At 38.3% G+C, this 21,883-nt stretch overlaps 1 protein-coding gene across 1 annotated transcript; it reads left to right on the plus strand.

Annotated features, from left to right (window-relative positions):
- The first annotated feature begins 316 nt into the window (after positions 1-316).
- On the plus strand, positions 317-17,615 carry LOC127839586 (N-acetylneuraminate lyase-like). Its single transcript, XM_052367975.1, has 9 exons — positions 317-337; positions 2,704-2,765; positions 3,956-4,026; positions 11,717-11,801; positions 13,489-13,543; positions 14,355-14,430; positions 14,983-15,075; positions 17,002-17,127; positions 17,575-17,615. Exons 1-8 carry the CDS (start codon positions 317-319, stop codon positions 17,034-17,036), a joined length of 498 nt encoding a protein of 165 aa, XP_052223935.1. The 3' UTR covers positions 17,037-17,127; positions 17,575-17,615.
- The last annotated feature ends 4,268 nt before the right edge of the window (positions 17,616-21,883 follow it).

Genomic DNA, 21,883 nt, shown 5'->3' on the forward strand with positions numbered 1-21,883 from the left:
TAACGTTTAAGCCGATTAACTGCCTTATCTATTTCGTCAGTGGTAATTGGACCAGCTAATTCTTCAAATCTGCCGTTATTAATGTTAAAATTATAAGAACTAAAAAATTGTTCTGCTTGGATATGATCTACGTGTTTTAAATCGTTCTGGAGAGAGTAAAAATAATTATAAAAATCATCAATGGACAAAAAATCACTTATGCTGGTTTTATTTTTACTAAAAAGATTCAACTATAATGAAACAGACCTTTTTACAGCAACAAACAATGCAACAGACTTATTCTAAATATCGACAATGTTTCCTGTTACTAAAAAGGATGATACACACTCAGAAAGGGGTGAGTTGGGACCAATTTATGTTTAATTTATGTTTTAAGTTTATTAATATTATCATAATTTATAATTAATGTTTATTATTATATAGGAATGCAAGGTACAACAAGACTACCAGTTACGGTTGTGTACATGTATATAGCTATTCATCATTTATTATACAAGTAAATATATATCCCGTGAGGCTTTAATATATTATTGTTTTGGTGTGAAAACGTTGGTTCACTAACATTACATTTATATCATAAATATTAACTCTTAAGAGAATATTTTACTGTCGTTTTAATCTACGTAGCTTTTCTCACGTAGCTGATGATGAAATAACGCATTTACTCTCCCAATATTAGGATACTTCTTATATGAATATGCGTCACTTTGTGTCCAGCGTCTCATTTAGTAGACTTACATTGAATATGTTATGTTGTTATGTTTTTGTGTGAAACATTTACAGTAACGTATTAAAATTAAGTGTATGTGCTATGTAATAAGAGAATCAAGTTTAAATGAATTTAAACATGTATTCGAGTTAACAATTTTGTTGAGAAGTATTCACAGACGTATGAGTCGCGTTCTGAGAAAACTGGGCTTAATGCATGTGCGTTAAGTGTCGTCCCAGATTAGCCTGTGTAGTCCGCATAGGCTAATCAGGGACGACACTTTCCGCCTTAATTGGATTTTTGCTAAGTGACTTCATTTAAAGCGGGTATATACGATTTTTTATATGTGTTCAATTGTAATATATTGATAAAATATGTTACAATAACACAAAATAGGCATGACAAATTATACATTAAAGCCGAATTTCATAAAATGCAGCAAATGCAAATTAGCGCCCCGAGCCGATTGTGACGTACATATTTTTCCTACAATAACCGAAGCATTCGTCTTTGTTTTAGGATCGGAATTAGTGTTCGTGTGTCGTATGAATGTTGCAGGAATTCAAATAAACCGTTAAACTAAGTTTAGATTCACAGCGTACATGTATGGTATACATGCTGGCGAATTCGGCTGTACAGCCGAATTTCAGAATTAAATAACTGGCTTATTTCGCATTTTTGACAAATGTTCTTCTTAACTTTTATTTTAATTCATATTGAAATATATATATAATGAGTTTTTTACACATTTTATATAAATTCATAAATATTTGACAAAATCGTATATACCCGCTTTAAACGAAAAATGTCATAAAAGCGGAAAGTGTCGCCCTGTCTAGCCTGTGTAGACTGTATTATGCCCGTTTTCTCAGAACGCGACTCATATGCATATTTTAGTGTTGATCTTAGTTCTGTTATTAAATTGAGGCATTGGGGTAACATGTGAACTGTACGTTCTGTTTTCATGTCTTCGCGCATGGTTGATATCAATGGCCTGTACTTAAGACATAAATACGGTAGTCGTTATATACCATACTAATACTGAACGCATCGTTAGAACCTATAGTATTATTAATATGCATAGCACTACCACACACCAAGATGCATAGCGGATTTGTGTGAATGTGGGTACCGTTGATGAATAAACGATAAAACGAAAACATGCCTAAGTTTCATTATGACATAATTTGTAATTTTTAAATTATTTGCACAATTGAAAATAAAACTACAATTGTAATACTATTTGTTTGTTTTAGCAATACCTTTGCATTGTTTCGAAGAATCAATTGAATGGTAGAATGACATAACGACGTTTCCAAATCCATTCAGAAATGTTAAGCAATCGAACATTTTGAAATGAATCCATTTCAAACTTGAAATATATATTATAATATAAATGATACCGATAATTTGGACAAATAATGTGCAAATTAAGTCGTTTGTAGTGCTTTTGCCCATATATGGCGAATTTGCTAAACATAAGCATAATGAAATGCTAAATGGCTTTGAAAGATACCTTTATTGAAATATCAAAGCAAACAAGAGTCGAATACACCGAATATAGAACAATGATGTCGTAGCAAGCACCGCGTGGGGATTTTATGGTCTTATTGTGCTCTTTAAAGTCTATATCATGCAATTTAAAGCGAGTCATTCATTTTGTTTTATCCGAGGGTTTCCAACGTACAATTATATTTTTAAAGCGATGTAGTGATTTTATTAAAAACAATTGGGGCTACGTCCGTATAGTACAAGAAAAAGCAATGCGGTTGTCGGAATGTGACTCTAGTTGGTCATATTTTAAAAACTGGAACATTCGAAATTGTATATTGTTAAAGTATGCGGGAACGCAAAATAAATTGGCATGGGTTGGATACACACCTGCAATTTATTTATAGATTTACACACAAGTATTATCGAACTAATCTGTGGCTTGTAATGTCTGTGTACAGTTTAAAACCAATAGCGTACAACGTAATGTCTCACTGTTACAGACGGCGAATCCTGGACTTGGAGGGATATATGCAGCCCCGTGTACGCCGTTCAATAAAAAGAGGTTGGCTTGCATGTGTTTTTAATTCGTGTTCTGAGAAAAATGGGAATAACGCATGTGCGTAAAGTGTCGGCCCAGATTAGCCTGTGCAATCCGCACAGGCTAATCAGGGACAACACTTTCCGCTTTTATGAGATTTTTCGTTTAAATGAAGTCTCTTCTTAGCAAAAATCCAATTTAGGCGGAAAGTGTCGTCCCTGATTAGCCTATGCGGACTGCACATTCTTATCTGGGACGACACTTAACGCGCATGCATTATGTCCAGTTTTCCCAGAACGCGACTCTAAAACTAATTCTGGGAAAACTGGTCGTTATGCATGTGTGTAAAATGTCGTCCCAGTTAAGCATGTGCGGATCAGGGATCTAACTGGTTTTCGCTAAGAAGAGACTTCCTTTAAACGAACAATGCCATTCTAGCGGATAGTGTATCTAATTACCCTGTGCGGACAGCATATGCTAATCTGCAACGATAATTTACGCAATTGGAATAAACCCCATTTTCCCAGAGCGATGCTCATTTATATGTAACACGCTTATCTGCCTCTATTATAACCAGTTGGTCATACTCACTCCGTGCCAAAAAAAATATGCAATTGTGGTAATTGTTTTACGCATGCATAAATACGAATTTAGCAAAGGAAATACACTATTAATAGCCAAAACACTATCACGCGCTTTGGATACTATTTTCCCATTGTGTAAGTTTCCAAAGATAAGAGAGTATACGTTGGCCTGGCGGTGACATCACTGGCGCACGTGCCTTGATTTAAGGCTGTTAAGGTCTCTTACAGGCCATAAGTTCACGGGATACGTGAAGATTTGCACGTTAAGATTTTCACTTGGGCACGTGAAGATTTGTACTTGTTCACGTGAAGATCTTTCCTTTCGCAAGCGAAGAAAAACATATTTCGGATGTCATCTTCAAGCAACCGTTAGAAAAGCACCGTAACACTGGACCCCACTGCATGTTTACGAATGGGAGCGCTTATAAACTTTAATACTCACAAATGTTATATTTGTTCACAGATGTGAACAATATTATTTGATAAATATATGGACCGAATTACCGCCTATATACAAGAGGATTCTCATCAAGGAAAGTATATGTATGATCCAACGATTACAAAGTTTTAGTGCATTTTATTTTTTTGCAGATTACCACAGTGCATAACATCGATGCTCTCTAATTTCAGAGATGTTGATTTTGACAAAATCAGCTGCTCCGTTGACTATTTGAAGAAATCCCGCTTCAATGGATTGTTTGGTAAGTCCTTCTTGATAAAGACCATGACAGCTGAGTGTATTTGTGATAATATGGCCCTGCCCTGTGAAAAAGGGGTTTAATGCATGTGCGTAAATTGTCGTCCCATATTAGCCTGTGCGGACAATTGGGGACGACACTTTCCAGTTTTTTGGTATTTTTCGTTAACAGCAAGTCTCTTCTTAGCAAAAATCCAGTTTATGCGGAAAATGTCGTCCCTTATTAGCCTGTGCGGTCTGCACATGCTTATCTGGGACGACACTTTAGGCACGTGCACTAAACCCCCTTTAATAAAAAGACAGCATTCACATATAAGAACCGGGCTTTGCATGTGAAGTATCGTCGAAAATGAGCCTGTCCACACAGGCTAATCAGGAGTGAAACTATCCGCGTTTACACTTATTCGATCTAGGCGGAAAGTATCGTCCCTGATGCAGACTAACCTGGGGATATACTTTAAACACATGCATTATGACCGGTGTTCTCAAAGACCGCCTTCAATTGAATATGATAAGATAAAACCATATGTACAGCACTGAGGGAGACACGAAGTTTTAAGTGTTTACGGTGTTTATAATGCATCACATGCTAAAACATGCTTAAATAAGCAACAACGATATCATTGTTGACATCACATGAAATCTTCACTGTGTTAATGATGTATGTAGCAACGACGCAAAAGCCTATCATAACGATAAATGTTGGAACGGACGCTAAATGTCGCGTTGCTACAATGTAACATACTATTTCACGATTTATGCAAAAGCGAGGCATTAAAGTCTCTGCCTTTTTAGGTCACCTGAGCACAACGTGCTCATGGTTAGCTGTTGTGATCGCCGTTTGTTCGTCGTCCGTCGTGCGGCGTCAACATTTTGCCTTGTGAACACTCTAGAGGCCATATTTATTGTCTGATCTTCATGAAACTTGGTCAGAAAATTTGTCCCATTGATACCTCGACTTAGTTCGAAACTGGGCCATGCTGGGTCAAAAACTAGGTCACTAGGTCATAAAAAAGAAAAACCTTGTAAACACTGTAGAAGTTACATTTGATGCCCAATCTTCATGTATCTTTGTCAAAATGTTTGTCTAAATGATATGTTGGTTGAGTTCAAAAATGGTTCCGGTCCGTTGAAAAACATGACCACCAGGGGGCGGGGCAATATTTATTATATTGCTATAGAGAAACCTTGTGAACACTCTAGAAGTCACAATGTTTTCCCAATCATCATGAAACTTGGTCAAAACATTGGTTTCATTGATATCTCGGACGAGTTCGAAAATGGTCCAGATTGGTGAAAAAACATGGCCGCCAGGGGGCGGGGAAGTTTTCTCTCTATGTATATAGTGAAAACATGTGAACACTCTAGAAATCACATTTTTGGTCCAATCTTCATGAACATGAAATTTGGTCAGAACAAGTGTTTTCCGGATTTGACGGTTGAGTTCAAAAAAGGTTGGGATCGGTAAAAAAAACATGGCCCGCTAGGGGGGGGGGGGGGGGGGGGTCATTTATATAGTTATATAGTAAAAAAAGCTTGTGAGCACTCTAGAAGTCACATTTTTTGCCTAATCATTATGCAATTTTGTCAAAACATTAGTTATGTGGATGTCTCGGACTAGTCTGAAAATGGTCGTGATCAGTGGAAAAACATGGCCGCCAGGGGGTGGGGCAGGTTTCTTTATATGTATTGTAACGCCTGCCTTGTAATTGTTCACTTTGTTTTTATTCTTACAATAGTGATTCTTTAAATTACAATTTTAATAACTTTTAAATTCATTAATGATAGATAATAACTTATAAATTCATTAATGATAGATCAGGTATATTTTCATTGCATGAAATTCTTAAGAAATGAAATACATGTGTAAATGCTTTACACTCTCTGCAAGTGTGGTTGCAGCTAGTTTACATCAGTGGTCAGTACTGCATCTCTTCTGACCAGTGCTTATCTTTACCTGGATACTAAAACTAGCAGTGCTCTCATTTGATTGGATGTTTACCTAGGTAACTAGCAATATATGCCAGCTACACCTCAGAGTCAGGGGACTGGCACATTGTTGGCCTTTCCCATAAGAACTAATCACCTGAAACATCTGGGTATACAAGTGAAAGACTAATGTTAGACCCCCTGGCACTAAGTTGAAAGAGTAAGTCCACTAATTGAAAGATTGGGGTTAGTGAATTACTAACCTGCCTGCAGCAGCCAGACCTGTTTAGTGTAGCAACTGTTAGTTTTTATCATGGAGAAGAGTTTAATGTACTAAGTTGAAGTTTCACTTAGTAAAAGTGACTTACCGGTAGTCTTATTCTCTAAATGAAAATATTGAATTAGTGATTTACTGTGTTTCACTAACTGGGAATGTTAAGTTAGTGGAGTTAGTTTAGTTCTTTTAACTTTGTGCGATTATTAACTAAGTGATAACTAAGGCAAATTGACTTAGTATTTTTGTTCTCTTAGTGAAAATATTAAGTTAGTGATTTAATAAAGAAAAGGACTTAGTGAATCTATGCAACAACAAGTTAGTGTTTTTAATAAGTGATGAGTGAACATAGTGAATTTATTAAATGACAAATCCCAGCTAGTCTTTTAATTAAAGTGACTTAGTGTGTTGTGATTAGCGCAAGTTATAAGTGATTAATCAAGGCCGAAGAAATGGATTTAAACTGTTTGCTTTCTTTAAGTGTCTTACATTAGACTTAAGTTAATAATTCAATGAAAGTGAGTTCTTAATTATTCGTTTAGTGAAAGTGAAGTTTGTGAGTGAATTCAGTTATTGTGATCACGGTGTTACGATTTAACCCATTTCTATGTTATTTTATGTTAATTATCCGGCCTCATTTGTATAGCACTTTACATTTGTTTAGTTATGTAAGTGTTCAGATTTTTCAGTTTGATGGTTATTATAGGGGGTTTAAGCAAGTTTTTGTTAACCACATTATTCAGTGTGGTAGAAGATACATTCTAAGCCAAAACACGTTTAAATACGTTTTAAGAAACTTCGATCTTCATATTTTTGTAAATTGTCATGTTTTTATGTAAAGTTAGACTTACGGGCCTCAATAAATTACACTTTTAGTCGTAAGATATCGGGTGATGTGTACATGATCGATTTATGTCTAATTTTATTGGTCAGTTGAAGAAAAGTTGTTCAGTTTGAGTTCATGGAGAGAATGTTCCTCGATTTTTCGGTAAACGCTGCTGGGCGGTTACACGTATTAATCGACAGACTATTTGACATACACGGACAGTTACAGCTTTCAGACTAGAGCAATAGCTGGGGCGTAAGTTTCCATAACATACGGCATTTGGGTAAGTTATTTTATTTTCAATAACATTTTTGATACTTGTTTTTGCTAGGTGACATAAATTGTTGTTTTATTTTAATATTGCAATTTATTCTTATGGGAATAAAGTAGATTATTGTTTGCATTTTTACAAGTAAACGCCGAAGTTTATTTTAAAAAGTAACCATTTATTCTTATAGGAATACAGAAGATTGTTGTTTGCATTTTTAAAAGTAAACGCCGAAGTTGTGTTTCATTTTTTTTAAATAGTTGTCAAAAGCGGAAACTTGCATTATCTGTATAGTTGTTTGCTTGTTTACATAATCCTAGATACGCGACGCATGGTAATAATTAATGTGTTTATGTCTTAATATAATTTATTGTGTGTATATGCTTTATGCATCTATTGATTTAACAAACCATTAAGAGTTTGATTTAATTCAATATTACACATTAACGGTGGAGTATCATATTTTTTTAGATGTTAGTTGGTGAATTGAGTATTATGTGTACAATTTTTTGGCACATCGTGCATTTAATATATGCATTCAAGCGAGTAGCACTATTTGATAAGAAACCTGTGCATTTATGGAAGTAAACAAGTTTGTGATAGATTGTATGACATTGTACTATATTTATATGGTATGACTGTAAGACAGTCGTTAATGACAAAGTATTTATGTCATTTATTTTAGCCGTTTCAATGTGGGTAGTCGTTTGGCATGGTAGACGACAGGTCGTCAACGCACCGTTAGCGTCACGCCAGTGCTACTTGAGCATCCGCAAGTCTACAGGGCGTCATACTCGTTGACATTACCGACGACACCTCGTTATAAGGCGGAATACGGGGAACTGTTTGCACCGGTATACGGCCGGTCACGTAAACGTCACCAGTACGTACTACTTCCGGGCAACGTATGCTCGGCGTTTGATGACGTTCTACTTCCGGGCATCGTCTGCTCGGGCATCTACAGACTACATCCGGGCTTGATACAGCTCGGGTAACTACAGTCTTCTTCCGGGCATAGTCTGCTCGGGTATCTACAGTCTGCTTCCGGGCTTGATACAGCTCGGGTTATTTGCACTCTACTTTCGGTCTTGATACAGCTCGAAGTTTGCTACGTCGCAGAACACTATCACCGGTACTCAGCTCCGGTTCTGGTCATTGACGGCTCGACCTAGGTTCAGGTCGTGACACTCAATAGTGCTCCACCACTACATCTAACAGTTACAGTTGAACTACGTTAACTGGCCATTAACTTTGATACTTTGTTGGTCTATTTATTTTGATAGTCATATCATATTGTAAATACATGTAGTTTATTTTAGTGTTGTAAACAAATTTATTTATTGTTCTTGTGTAGTTGTATCTGATTCTGGAGGGGTGATTGCACTGAGTTATCACCGCCTCTGCAATCCTGACGGTTACACACGGGTGTTTGTTTATCCTAGTGCTTTATACAGGCATTTGCCTCATACTGAACACAAACTGTTGACCAAGTTTAGACATGAAAGTGTATAATTGTTTTCGAAACCTTGCTTTTACTATGAATAACTTTTGAAAGTTTATGAACTGTATTTCTCTATGAATTGTTTGTATTGTTTGCATTATTGCTTAAGTATAAATGATGAATGTTTAGAAATAATAAAACTAGTTTAGTCACATTGTTGTTGATTTTTCTTGTGCCTCAAGCTAGGCTCAGACGAGCCCAAGTAGCTTTCCTCGTCACAGTATGTGATAAATAAATAAAAATTAAAATTATTGATTTCATTTTAATTTGATAGCTGGCATGACAGGTGAAACGCTTCAGTATATAGTGAAAACATGTGAACAGTCTAGAAGACACATTTTTTGCCCAATCTTCATGACATTTGGACATATCTTTGAAGATTTAAAAAATGGTTCAGGTCTGTAAAAAGACATAGACGCCAGGGGGCCACTTGTTGTTAATTCGTCATAAAACCTGGTTAGAGCATTTTGTCCTTTGATATCTTGGGCTGCAAAGACCAGGGTCATTTCTTTTTATCTCAGGTGAGCGACTTTGGGCCTTTCAGGCCCTCTTGTTTATGTAAAAGAATCAATTGGTTTCCGTACCTTTGTCGTGAAAGTTGTCTTAAACGTAAATATATTTATCCCATTTTCACCGCGACATTGACGGTATAACACGTTGTGGAATATACTTGCTTGTATTCAACACTGTGGAATATACCTGTCGCGTGCACGGACTACTTTTTAAATGACGTCATGCGATATGCGCTAAAATTAGGTCGATATTGTTTGGTTCATTGATCGAATTTTAAGGTCACCCATGAAAAGAAAATGTGCATATTTTGCAGAAAAAAATATATATGACATATTCACCAAAAGAAATGTTGAAATAAAATATAAAATTACACGATTTTTGTTTTGTTATTTTTTTATTTATATTTACTTTACCACTGAATGATTTTTCATAAGAAACAAAGTCGACAAAACTTGAGCTTCAAAATTATACGACCTTCAACCTTTAAATCTAGTCATATGACATTATTTAGTGTAATGTGCATTGTTTATAACCAAAGCATATACTTTTGACATGTAACTTAAATATTAAGAATGTACAACAAGCCATACACATATCGCACAGTTCATGAATAATCTGCTATGTTTGCTTTCCTATTTAATTCACGTTAGGCATAGAGCTGTGTAAAGTATAAGATGGTAAAAATAGCACCACACTGGAATTGGGAACGTCCCATTTGTACACGGGTATTTTCTACTCATTCATCTGTTGTGTACTTGAATGTTTTCCATTCTTTGTGTATTTATATATTAGATTATTTTTTCGTACAATAAGGGCATTTACCATAGATAAATAAAACATTGTGCAAGTTTAAACATAATTATGTTTATATGCAGAAATCTGCAAATGCAACCGAGTTTACCAACGGCTATTATTAGATAAACTGCTCCGGTTCATTTGAACAGCAGTAATGTAGAGTACATGACGTAGCGTGTGACGAAGAAGAAAGTTTATCGCGTTCATATACTCATTTGAATAAAGTGATAGAATGGCATAAGGGTCTTTATTTAACTATGCTAAAATAATTGTTAAAGACCCTAGATGCAAAATCGTCAATACTTGAGTTAAATGGATTATTAGATGGATTTTAAAGGATAATTAAAGGTAAGATACTAGTTCTTACATGTTTTGATTTTTTATTGTACTTTTGTCGTTCCCTGATCTCGGGGAAATGATTTTAACATGGGCGCCATTGATGCATCGGATCACACACGGCATACCCATAACATTATATAAAAAACACGTTCTGCGCGTCCTGAAATTCGGCGTCCGAAGTCGGAAAACGTATTGCCCTGTATATTTTGTCAAATAAAGTGTCAGTCGCTATATTGACTCCGACATTTTGCGATTTGACATAAGGATTGAACTTTGTTATGGATATGTAAAATACTGGCAATTGTAATTTAACATGCGTACTAGTTTGGTCAATGAACCAAATGGCAGTCACTCAGACGCAATGTTTGCATACTGTGATAGAACAAATGATGGTTTGAATTCCCAGATTTGTTTGTATGTAACAAAAACGGTCAGATAATTAAAGGGATCTTTTCACGGTTTGGTAAATTGACAAAATTGGAAAAAGTTGTTTCAGATTCGCAAATTATCGTTTTAGTTATGATATTTGTGAGGAAACAGTATTACTGAACATTTACCATAGTCCAATATAGCCATTTAATGTATCTTTTGACGATTTGAAAACCTAAAAATTATAAAGCTTTACAACGCGAAACGATTGAATAATTTGGAGAGTTCTGTTGTTGTCGTTTAAATTTACGAAACTACGAAGATTGCTTCTATAAAGTTTAAAATACTTAAACTGTGTATACCCGGCGGCTAGAGGGCTAATGCGTTTTTACTTCAGACTTACTCCAGGACTCCGGAGGTCACTGGTTCGAGCCCTGGTACCGGCTACTTTTTTTCCTTTTTTAAATTTTATTCTTGTTTTTTTTACTGGAGCTTTTAAGATCCAATGTGTACATTTATCAGTATAAAGCATTTAATGACAAACTTCAAAATATGCCAAAATCTATGAAAAGGCCCCTTTAAATGCATCGATATGTATAAAATACGGAATGTAATGAATCTATGAAAATCGGGCTTAATGCATGTGCGTAAAGTGTCGTCCAAGATTAGCCTGTGCAGTTCGCACAGGCTAACCAGGGACGACATCTTCCGCTATTTGCTTTGCAAAAATACAGTTAAGGCGGAAGTGTCGTCCCAAATGAACCTGTGCGGACTGCACAGGCTAATCTGGGACGAAATGTTAACGCACATGCATGCCGTTTAGTTTTCACAAAACGACGCTCTTAAATATCTGCTCTGAAAACTGTTGGTGGTGTTACAGTGAACGGAACGTTGGGAGAGGGCCTCAGTCTGTCGCTGGAGGAGCGGAAACAGAGTCTCGAGGAGTGGATGCGTCACGCGGAAGGGTAAGTACAGGTGTCCGTTGCACAAATGATCTTGCGATGATAGTGCATAACGTATGGGCGTGAAGTATCAGATTATCCAATGCACTCCGCACAGGCGTATTAGGGACGATACGTTCGCTTTTACCGAATATGTAGCTTAAAGGAAGCCTCCTCTAAACAGAAGTCCAGTCTGGGCGGAAAGTGGTTACCTATTGGAATCAGTCTGGGCGGAAAGTGGTTACCTATTGGAATCAGTCCAGTCGGGGCGGAAAGTGGTTACCTATTGGAATCAGTCGTCCAGTCTGGGCGGAAAGTGGTTACCTATTGGAATCAGTCGTTTTCCGTACTTTTTTTTAAATCAAAGTATTTTAAATACAAATACATATTGACCTCGACAGTTTTCGGTTTATGTTATAGAAGACCCTAATAAGTTATCCAAAAATAATCAAAGCTTTATCTCATTGTCAGTATATATATATGTGCAGTGTTGAGACGCGTTCTGAGAAAACTGGGCTTAATGCATGTGCGTTAAGTGTCGTCCCAGATTAGCCTGTGTAGTCCGCACAGGCTAATCAGGGACGACACTTTCCGCCTAAACTTGATTTTCGGTAAGGAGGGACTTCCTTGAAACTTAAAATACCATAAAAGCGGAAAGTGTCGTCCCTGATTAGCCTTTACGCACATGCATTAAGCCCAGTTTTCTCAGAACGCGTATCATATATCATATATGTATCTTGTTGATTATGTGAAGGTTTAGGCGCTCGACTTATAAACTATCTAACGAAACACTTAACTTACAAATTTAAGGAATTCGGAAGGTACATGGGTCTGTCCTACCAAAGATCTTATAGAACTCTTAAGTTTCGGCTTATAAGGAATGTTAAAAGTTAAATGTAAATGGCCAGCATGTACTTGAAAGGAAAGGAAATAGCTGTTAAAAAACAAAGAGAATAAGTCAAATTTCTGAAATTCAGGAATCATACTTGAAAGTAACGATTGAATGTTGAACAACTGTCCTTTAATTAGTTAGTTCATGGAATCATCTATTTTTGGTAATTCACATGTCCTTTTTGTTAAAACGTGTAAACATATTATTAATAACCCATGCGCAATGTTTACTACGACTGGCTTCGAGAGCGGTTTGAGTTGTCGTTTCCGGATGCATGTACACATTTTTTTGTGACCTGTGTGACACATTTGTAAGACTGGCTGTACGGCACGTTAAGGCATGAGTTGACACGGAGTTGACACGCTTAACCCATTTATGCCTAGTGGACTCTCTCATCCTTCTAAATTGGATTAATTTATTTCTTAAATTAGGAATGTCTAGTATATTTATTTCTATATTTAGAATATTTCTTACAGAAATTCCTTTAAGCAAACAGCGCACACCCTGATGAGACGCCACATCATGCGGCGTCTCATCTGGGTCTACGCTGTTTGCCAAGTCCTTATTTCTAGACGTTAGGCATATATGGGTTAATGTACTGTGTGTTTTGTCTTGTATTGTATTTGCAATTTGTCTAAAATACAGACTAGCGAGATATAACCGGAATTTCTCTCAAATGTTTCTGGAGTTTAATTATTCCTTAATCATTAAGCGGCCGAGTGACGTCACGCGCAATTTAAAAGTTTAAAATTAGCCACTTATTGGCAAATGATGCTTATAAAAATGAAGGCGTTTATAGAAAGCGCTTGTTTGTTGCAGACTTCAGCTCGTAGCCCACATTGGGACCGGAAACCTGAAGGAGACACAGGAGCTGGTTCGTATCCCACCGGAAGTCACGTGCTCACGGCTAGATATCAATGTATTTTAGTTTCGCGCGCGACAAGATATCACTATCTAATAGTCGTGAAGTATTTCATGGACCGCACATGTTCAATGAGTAATGCAACGTGAATTAAAAAAAAGCATTCAGCCAGGCATAGACCTTCTGCTGTTACGTTGATTTTGAAAAAAAAACACACGACCGAATGCTATTATAAAATCACGTGAAACGTATTGGCAATGACATTGAAACCCAATGGTTAATTCCCGGTTATATGTTTTTATTTTGATATATGCATTTCTTTTTAAAATCTACCGAAAAGCAGCAATATATTAAACCATGAGTAAAACTGAGTACTGTTTTGATGTATAACTAAGGCCGTATGTTTCCTTTCAGGTCAAATCCCAGAGCATTATTACATGAGCCTCGTTTTTGGAAAACTGGGCTTAAGGCATATGCGTCCAGTTTTTACACAGATAAGCTGCATGTGCAGTCCACACTAATCAGGTACTACACTTTGCGCTTAGACTGCATTTGTGTTTAGAAGAGGCTACCTGCAACCGTGTAACTGAAAAAATCCATTACAACGGAAAGTGCCTTCCCTGTGCGGACTGCACAGGCTTATCTGGGACGAAACTTGACGCACATGCACTGAGCCCAGTTTTCCCCAGAACTGCTAATCTGGGACGAAATTTGACGCACATGCACTGAGCCCATTTTTACCAAAACTGCTAATCTGGGATGAAACTTCACGCACATGCATTAAGCCAAGCTTGCCCAGAACAAAACTCGTACTGTATTGCAGGCCCGGCACGCCGAACGTATAGGAGTGGACGCCATAGCCGCCCTCCCGCCTACCTACTACAAACCCGCAAATGAAGGTACCAAGCTTTTAGTTGGTTTAACTACAATTACTATAATATTCTGCTAAGAACAAGCGCATGTTGTTTATTTGGAAAATATTCAGGGAATCAAACCCATTATCCCCCGATCGCAAGTGGGGCACTATAACAACAATTCTGTCGTGGTAACTTCTCCATTACTCGTTTTGTTTTTAGCTCGACTATTATATATGAAATATATATAGTGGAGCTATCCTACTCACCCCGGCGTCGGCGTTGCCGTGTCCGTTTGCGTACAAATGTTAAAGTTTGCGTACTACCCCAAATTTTCAATGTCCTTTGACATGTTGCTTTAATATTTTGCCTACTTGTTTACTATCATGACCCCAACCTATAAACAAGAGCAGACAACTGTTTCAAGCATTTTGACAGAATTATGACCCCTTTTATACTTACAATATGCTTATTATTGATAAATCTATGTTAAAGTTTGCGTACTACCCCAAATATTTCAGGTTAATCTGGGACGAAAATGTACACACACGCATTAAGCCCAGTTTTCGCTTAATGCGGCTCAATTATATCTTACAGAACAGCTGGTGGAGTACGTGATCGAGGTCACCAACGCCGCCCCGAACACACCGTTCCTTTACTACGAATATGACGTCACCACCGGATTACACCGTAAGTTCTCGTAACACACCGTAATCTCTCGTTATACACCGTTAGCTCTCGTCATACACCGTAAGCTCTCGTCCAGATAACAACGTCATCAACAACGAAAGTAGTAAAAGACTGAAAAGTACTGCATGTTGTTAATGTTGCGATGGAAGAACTTGACGTAAACTAACTGCATTTAGAATGTAATTTTTCATTTTTATGCGCTGTTCCAGTGAAAATTCCGCGGACATATTTTTATGCGCTGTCCCAGTTACTATCCCGCTTGCACAGTTTTATATGCTCTTCCAGTGAATATAATGGCAAAGTTTTATGCGATGTATTTGTGAATATCCCGTTAGCATAGTTGTATGCGCTGTTTCAAAGAATATCCCGCTAGCATAGTGGTATGCGCTGTTTCAAAGAATATCCTGCTAGCATAGTTTTATCCGCTGTTTCAGTGAATATCCCGCTAGGATAGTTTTATGCGCTGTTCCAGTGAATATCCCGCTAGCACAGTTTTATGCGCTGTTCCAGTGAATATCCCGCTAGCATAGTTGTATGCGCTGTTCTAGTAAATATCACGCTAGCACAGTTTTATGCGTTGTTCTAGTGAATATCCCGCTAGCATAGTTTTATGCGCTGTTCCAGTGAATATCCCGCTAGCATATTTGTATGCGCTGTTCCAGTGAATATCCCGCTAGCATAGTTTTATGCGCTGTTACAAAGAATATCCCGCTAGCATAGTTTTATCCGTTGTTCCAGTGAATAGCCCGCTAGCATAGTTGTATGCGCTGTTCCAGTGAATAACCCGCTAGTATAGTTGTATGCGCTGTTTCAAAGAATATCCCACTACATAGTTGTATGCGCTGTTCCAGTGAATATCCCGCTAGTATAGTTGTATGCGCTGTTTCAGTGAATATCCCGCTAGCATAGTTTTTTTTCTCCGCTGTTCCAGTGAATATCCAGCTAGCATAGTTGTATGCGCTGTTCCAGTGAATATCCCGCTAGAAGAGTTGTATGCGCTGTTTCAAAGAATATCCCGCTAGCATAGTTTTATCCGCTGTTCCAGTGAATATCCCGCTAGCATAGTTGTATGCGCTGTTCCAGTGAATATCCCGCTAGAATAGTTGTATGCGCTGTTCCAGTGAATATCCCGCTAGTATAGTTGTATGCGCTGTACCAGTGAATATCCCGCTAGAATAGTTGTATGCGCTGTTCCAGTGAATATCCCGCTAGCATAGTTGTATGCGCTGTTCCAGTGATAATCCCGCTAGTATAGTTGTATGCGCTGTTCCAGTGAATATCCCGCTAGCATAGTTTTATGCGCTGTTCCAGTGAATATCCTGCTAGAATAGTTGTATGCGCTGTTCCAGTGAATATCCTGCTAGCATAGTTGTATGCGCTGTTCCAGTGAATATCCCGCTAGCATAGTTGTATGCGCTATTCCAGTGAATATCCCGCTAGCATAGTTGTATGCGCTATTCCAGTGAATATTCAGCTCGCAAAGTTTTATGCACTATTCCAGTGAATATCCCGCTTTTCCTGCGTCTAGCCAAACACCGGGTGCCCACGCTGTATGGTGTGAAACATACCACGGCGGACCTAAACTCCGCGCTTAACTGCGCCCTAGCGTGCCGCCGGAAATACAAGATCTTCTACGGAACGGATGCCGTATGCATGCGTTCAAGTACTCGTTCAGGAACCTTAAAGCTTCTAACAATCGTTGTTGATTTGCTGCTTAACAAAGATAAATCGAACATTATTATTGTTTGTATTCGCTGTCATGTTGAGGCCGGTTGTGTTTTAAAAACACCCAACCAAACTTCGGCTATTGGAATCGGACCTTTCACTGGACCCAGCTCTAATTATCTGTAAAAAAAAACTGTAAAATATGCCAGTGTAAATTATTCATTTGACGTTCATTTTCGTATCTCTGGCCCTTTTTTACAGATGTACCTTCCGGCGCTCTCCCTGGGACTCGATGACGTCATTTCCGTGCCCGTAATGGGAACCCTCTTACACTTGATGAAGACGAACTTTTTGAATGGCAACACCAAGGAGGCCCAAAAATGTCAGGTAAATAACGAATAACACACTACGTTGATTTAATACGCATAACGATATAGTATTCTGCCTCTGATGTCATTCACCTGAAATTGAGACGCTTGATGTTTTCATAGTATATGACCTGCGTCTTGCGAACATTCGTATTATGACATTTGCGGCATTCGTTCAGGCTTTTCATTAGCTACGATCTCTGCTACAAAGTCACACACGGTTTCGTGGTCTTAATTAGACAAAGTAGCTCCTGTTCTGAATGTATCCCTCCCGCCTTAACACCCGACGTCCAACCGACTCCCGCCCGACCCCCGCCCGACTCTCGCCCGACCTTCCACACCGGCCGCCCGCCCGCCGGCCCACCATACTAACCGCCCGCTCGCCCGTTCGTCTTTCGAATGGTGAGACGAGTTACTATTCTTTCTGTCAGTCTGTCTGCTGATGTTAAGTCCGCTCATGTTTCAGGAGACAGCCCTTCGACTGCGGAACATTCAACAGGAGCACGGTACGTAGCTGTCTGACGGGTGCTTTTTGGGAAGACGGGGCTTAATGCATGTGCGTAAAGAGTCGTCCAAGAGTAGCCTGTTTGGAAAGAACAGGCTCATCAGGGACGATAATTTCCGCCTACACTTAATTTTCGTTTTGAAGAGACTTTCTTTCAGCGAACAATTCTATAATAGCGGACGGTTTCGTCCCTGATTAACCTGTGCGGACTGCATCCTACAGGAGCTCAGAACGTAGCTGTATGATGCTTGTTTTTCCAGGTGTCTGAGGCTTTACGCGCCTTAATAAAAACTTAAAGCCACAGTCATCAAATCCTTTTGAAAATAGTTAATAGAAATCGATTCTTACGGACCAAAATACACAGAAGCCTCGCTCTGGAAAAACGGGGCTTAATGCATGTGGAGAAAGTGTCGTCACTGATTTATTTCGGTCCAGATTAATTGATGTAGTCTGCGCAGGTAAATCAGGGACGACATTTTATGCCTTTATTATATTTCTGTAAGAAAAGACGTCCTTTAAACGCAAAATATCATACAAGCTGTAAGTGTCGTCCCTGCATATGCTTATCTGGGACGACACTACGCATATGCATTAAGACCCGTTTTCCTAGAGCTGGTCTCTTATAAACGTATTGAAACCGGTTATATAATACGGTTTAGTTAATAATATATCGTATACTTTCTGTATACACGTGAACATGAATACGTTTCCAATCAATGTTATATCCGCAAGGACAAAACATGTGCAATTCTTATGTCGTTGTCTTCCATTCGGGGGCTTTAACCTTTGGCAAAGATGTGTAGGAGACATGTATGCCAATATCGTCCTTATGCTATCTCAGCTAATGACAATAACTGAAAACTAGTCATTCACCAATGAAACTGGTCGTTTCTTCCGCAGTACTAAGTATATCCCCGCATAGGAAGTCGACATGGCTTTTTATATTGGAGTCACATATTGGTTGGTTTGTCGATCACACCTATGCGGAAATTTTGGAAAGTACAACTTCAATTTTTTGTCAAGCATTAATCTTGAAACTCCAAATATGACATCGTCATGTTATGATACACGATACTTTTCCATGTCCAATCATTCATAAATCCTTAACTTATTTTCCCACAACAAGCGATGCGACGGTAATAATACTTACGTTTGCCTCAAAGCTCTAGAATTTAGTTGCAGTTGTTGTTGTTCCTGTCATGTAGGGGGCGGTATCGCTGTTGCCAAGGCGACGTTCGAGCTCATGTCCGGGATTCCGATGGGCTGCACCCGTCTGCCGCTGCACACGTTGACGGAGGCGACCAAGGAAAACCTGCGGGCGGATCTCGAGGAGAGCGGCTTTCTGAGAGGCGATACGTCCAGCGATTGCACTTGGTAGCCGCCCCGGTGCCGTGTGTATCGGGGTCGTGTGTACTTTAATGTTTATGGGGTCCTTCCGCGCCTGAGGCTGCATTCTGTGAGGACTTGAAGTGTGTCCCAGTACTCCTACCTAATTAACTATTCGACTCACACAAGTTGGGACCATTTTTTAATTATAGCTATAATTTCCAGTCATTGTTTTGTACTGAAATATATTTTTAATGTTGGTGTGGTCTTGTGTTGTTTTTGGGAAGTCGAACGATACCCCACCTGTCTATCATGTTGACCACCAACCAAACCCTCATGCTTCCGGGTACGGGGCCCTGGTTGCATGGGTGAGAAGCGCGGCACTTCTTTAACCGGCCGCCGCCCCATGCCATGTCCGGAATGTGTACATGTGTACGACACTCAAAGCACATGCATTAAACCCTTTTTCACAGCCATGGCTAAAATATTTGTATGAAATTGAGTGTAATTGCACACCTTGTGGTGTAGTATTATATAAAAATAAAATGATTTTCACCATTTTCAATATACTTACTAATGGTTTAGTATTAGTTCAAATGGTACAAATAGTTGTTGGTTGGCTTGTTTGTCATACACAATTTTCAGGAATGTTTAGGAAAACGTTTTTGTACTGTAATAATTATAAGATAAGCAACATTAAGCTACATCACATCTGTTATATCTTTGGGTTGGGATGACTTGATTGCGATAACAAGACGTCGAGTTATTTAGTTATTCATTCTCTCACATTGTGTCAGTTTTTGTTACATAAAGGCCCATGCGTTATTTGATATTCGTTCTGATATTTGCTGCTGTTACCGAAATGCTTTATATATTTAAAAAAACATACAACACATGCTTGGATATTCTTCGGTTTGTGCCAGTTGTTTTATACCTCTATCCATTTTGTTTGAAAGCAATACTCAACAGTATTGACTATTACTTCTGTGATGTTGTTGCTGTAAGCTCAATGCTATATTCGTGTTCAGTATGCGGTGAACGTATTATGCGTTCTCGTGTTTTAGTTGCAGTGAATCCCTTCATTAAAAATTATGCATAGAAGATGATGGCATATCTAACTAAAAACTTATTTTCATTCAGTTATTGCTACCTCAATGTAGTTATTGCTATTTATATAACCCTCGAACTGGGAAAACTGGGCTAAATGCATGAATATGCGTAAAGTGGCGTCCGAGATAAGCATGCGTCCGAGATAAGCATACGCAGACCGCAAAGGCCAATCAGGGATGGAAGTTTCCGCCTAGACTGTTTTTGTTTCGTTAAGAAGAGATTTCCTTGGAACATTTGTACCGTACAAGCGGACTGCAGAGGGATATCGGATGACAACTTACGCAAATGTTTTAGACCCAGTTTTCCCAGAGCGAGGCTCATTTGTATTTAAAAAATGAAAATGAATAAATATTCTGCATGCTAGCCAGCTAGGTAACGTCTTTAATACCGTAAATCGTCTTAACTTTGTTTGGTTGATTTCAAAGAGTAAATGAAAACATGTCGATGGCCATAAAGTGTAATGTTTACACAATAGTTGATTGTTGTAGGATTTGTTAATCTATTATTTTCGCTAGATGGCTTCGAAAGCCTGGGTCTTTAATAAATACTCTCGAGTCAGTTTCGTGGGTTAGTAAGAACTTAAGATGTTGAGAACTCTCCCAGAGACCCGTAACCTTCTGATCACACCATCCATCCATCCATCCATCCATCCATCCATCCATCCATCCATCCATCCATCCATCCATCCATCCATCCACTCATCCATCCATCCATCCATCCATCCATCCATCCATCCATCCATCCATCCATCCACCCAATCAATCAATCAATCAATCAATCAATCAATCTAAATAAATAAATTAAGAAATATGTTTTGTTAACATTACCGGAAGTTTATCATTTACTAAATAATCATGCTTTGTAATATTGCCCTTATTGTATATTTTGTATCTGTGGGTGAAATAAATGTTTTGTTCTATTCTGTTCTATATAATTAAATCAAAACTAATAGCCAGTTGTTTGACATAATTGTAATAGAAAACTATCATACGTCACGCGCGATCTGTCGCTGCGTTTAGACCTACTCCTGAATTTAAACATAACGCAATTCACACAAATAATTACTCAGAACTCTGAATTATTCATGCCTAAGCAGCAATCACAGTCTGCCATCGAATGTATACAAATAATGGTTTGGGAATGCTTTTCTAAAAACCTTCGCGCAGAAGTTTACTTAGTTCCACTCATATCCGTGTTCGATTATGGGCAAAGTGGGGTAGATAATAACGTTACCGTGTTAAACCTAAGAAAAAACAACTTATAACCACTTTAGAAGCCACATTTATGAATCAATCTTAATGAAGCTTGGTTAACCCATTTATGCCTAGCGTCCTGAAAAAAGGACATTGCAAACAGCGTAGACAGCGCATGATGCGGCGTCTCATCTGGGTCTGCGCTGTTTGCTTAAAGGATTTTCAGTAATAAACATTCTAAATATAGAAATAAGTACACTAGACATCCCTAATTTTCGAAATAAATTGATCCAATTTAGAAGGATGGGAGAGTCCACTGGGCATTGGACGTTGATTAATGACTCGTACATATGAACGACAATGCAGCAATTAGCTAAACCAAGATATGATAAAATTATTCAGACGTTCAGAATGTATAGACGTTTGATCGGACATCCGATAGATCCAAGACTTCCTTTCATTTTTATTCAGTTTGTGTATACGCCTTAGTTCGCATACTCCAATTCTCAGATCTGTTCGACCTTTGTTTTTATCTGATTAAGTCAACAAGTACCGACTTGATCCATTATGAATAACAGTGGACTGATTGAGGTTCCAACGTGATAAGGGACTTAGAGAAATCGTGATTGTCGATGGTTCCA

Source organism: Dreissena polymorpha, chromosome 7, assembly GCF_020536995.1.
Source record: "Dreissena polymorpha isolate Duluth1 chromosome 7, UMN_Dpol_1.0, whole genome shotgun sequence".
In the NCBI taxonomy this organism is placed as follows: Eukaryota; Metazoa; Mollusca; class Bivalvia; order Myida; family Dreissenidae; genus Dreissena; species Dreissena polymorpha.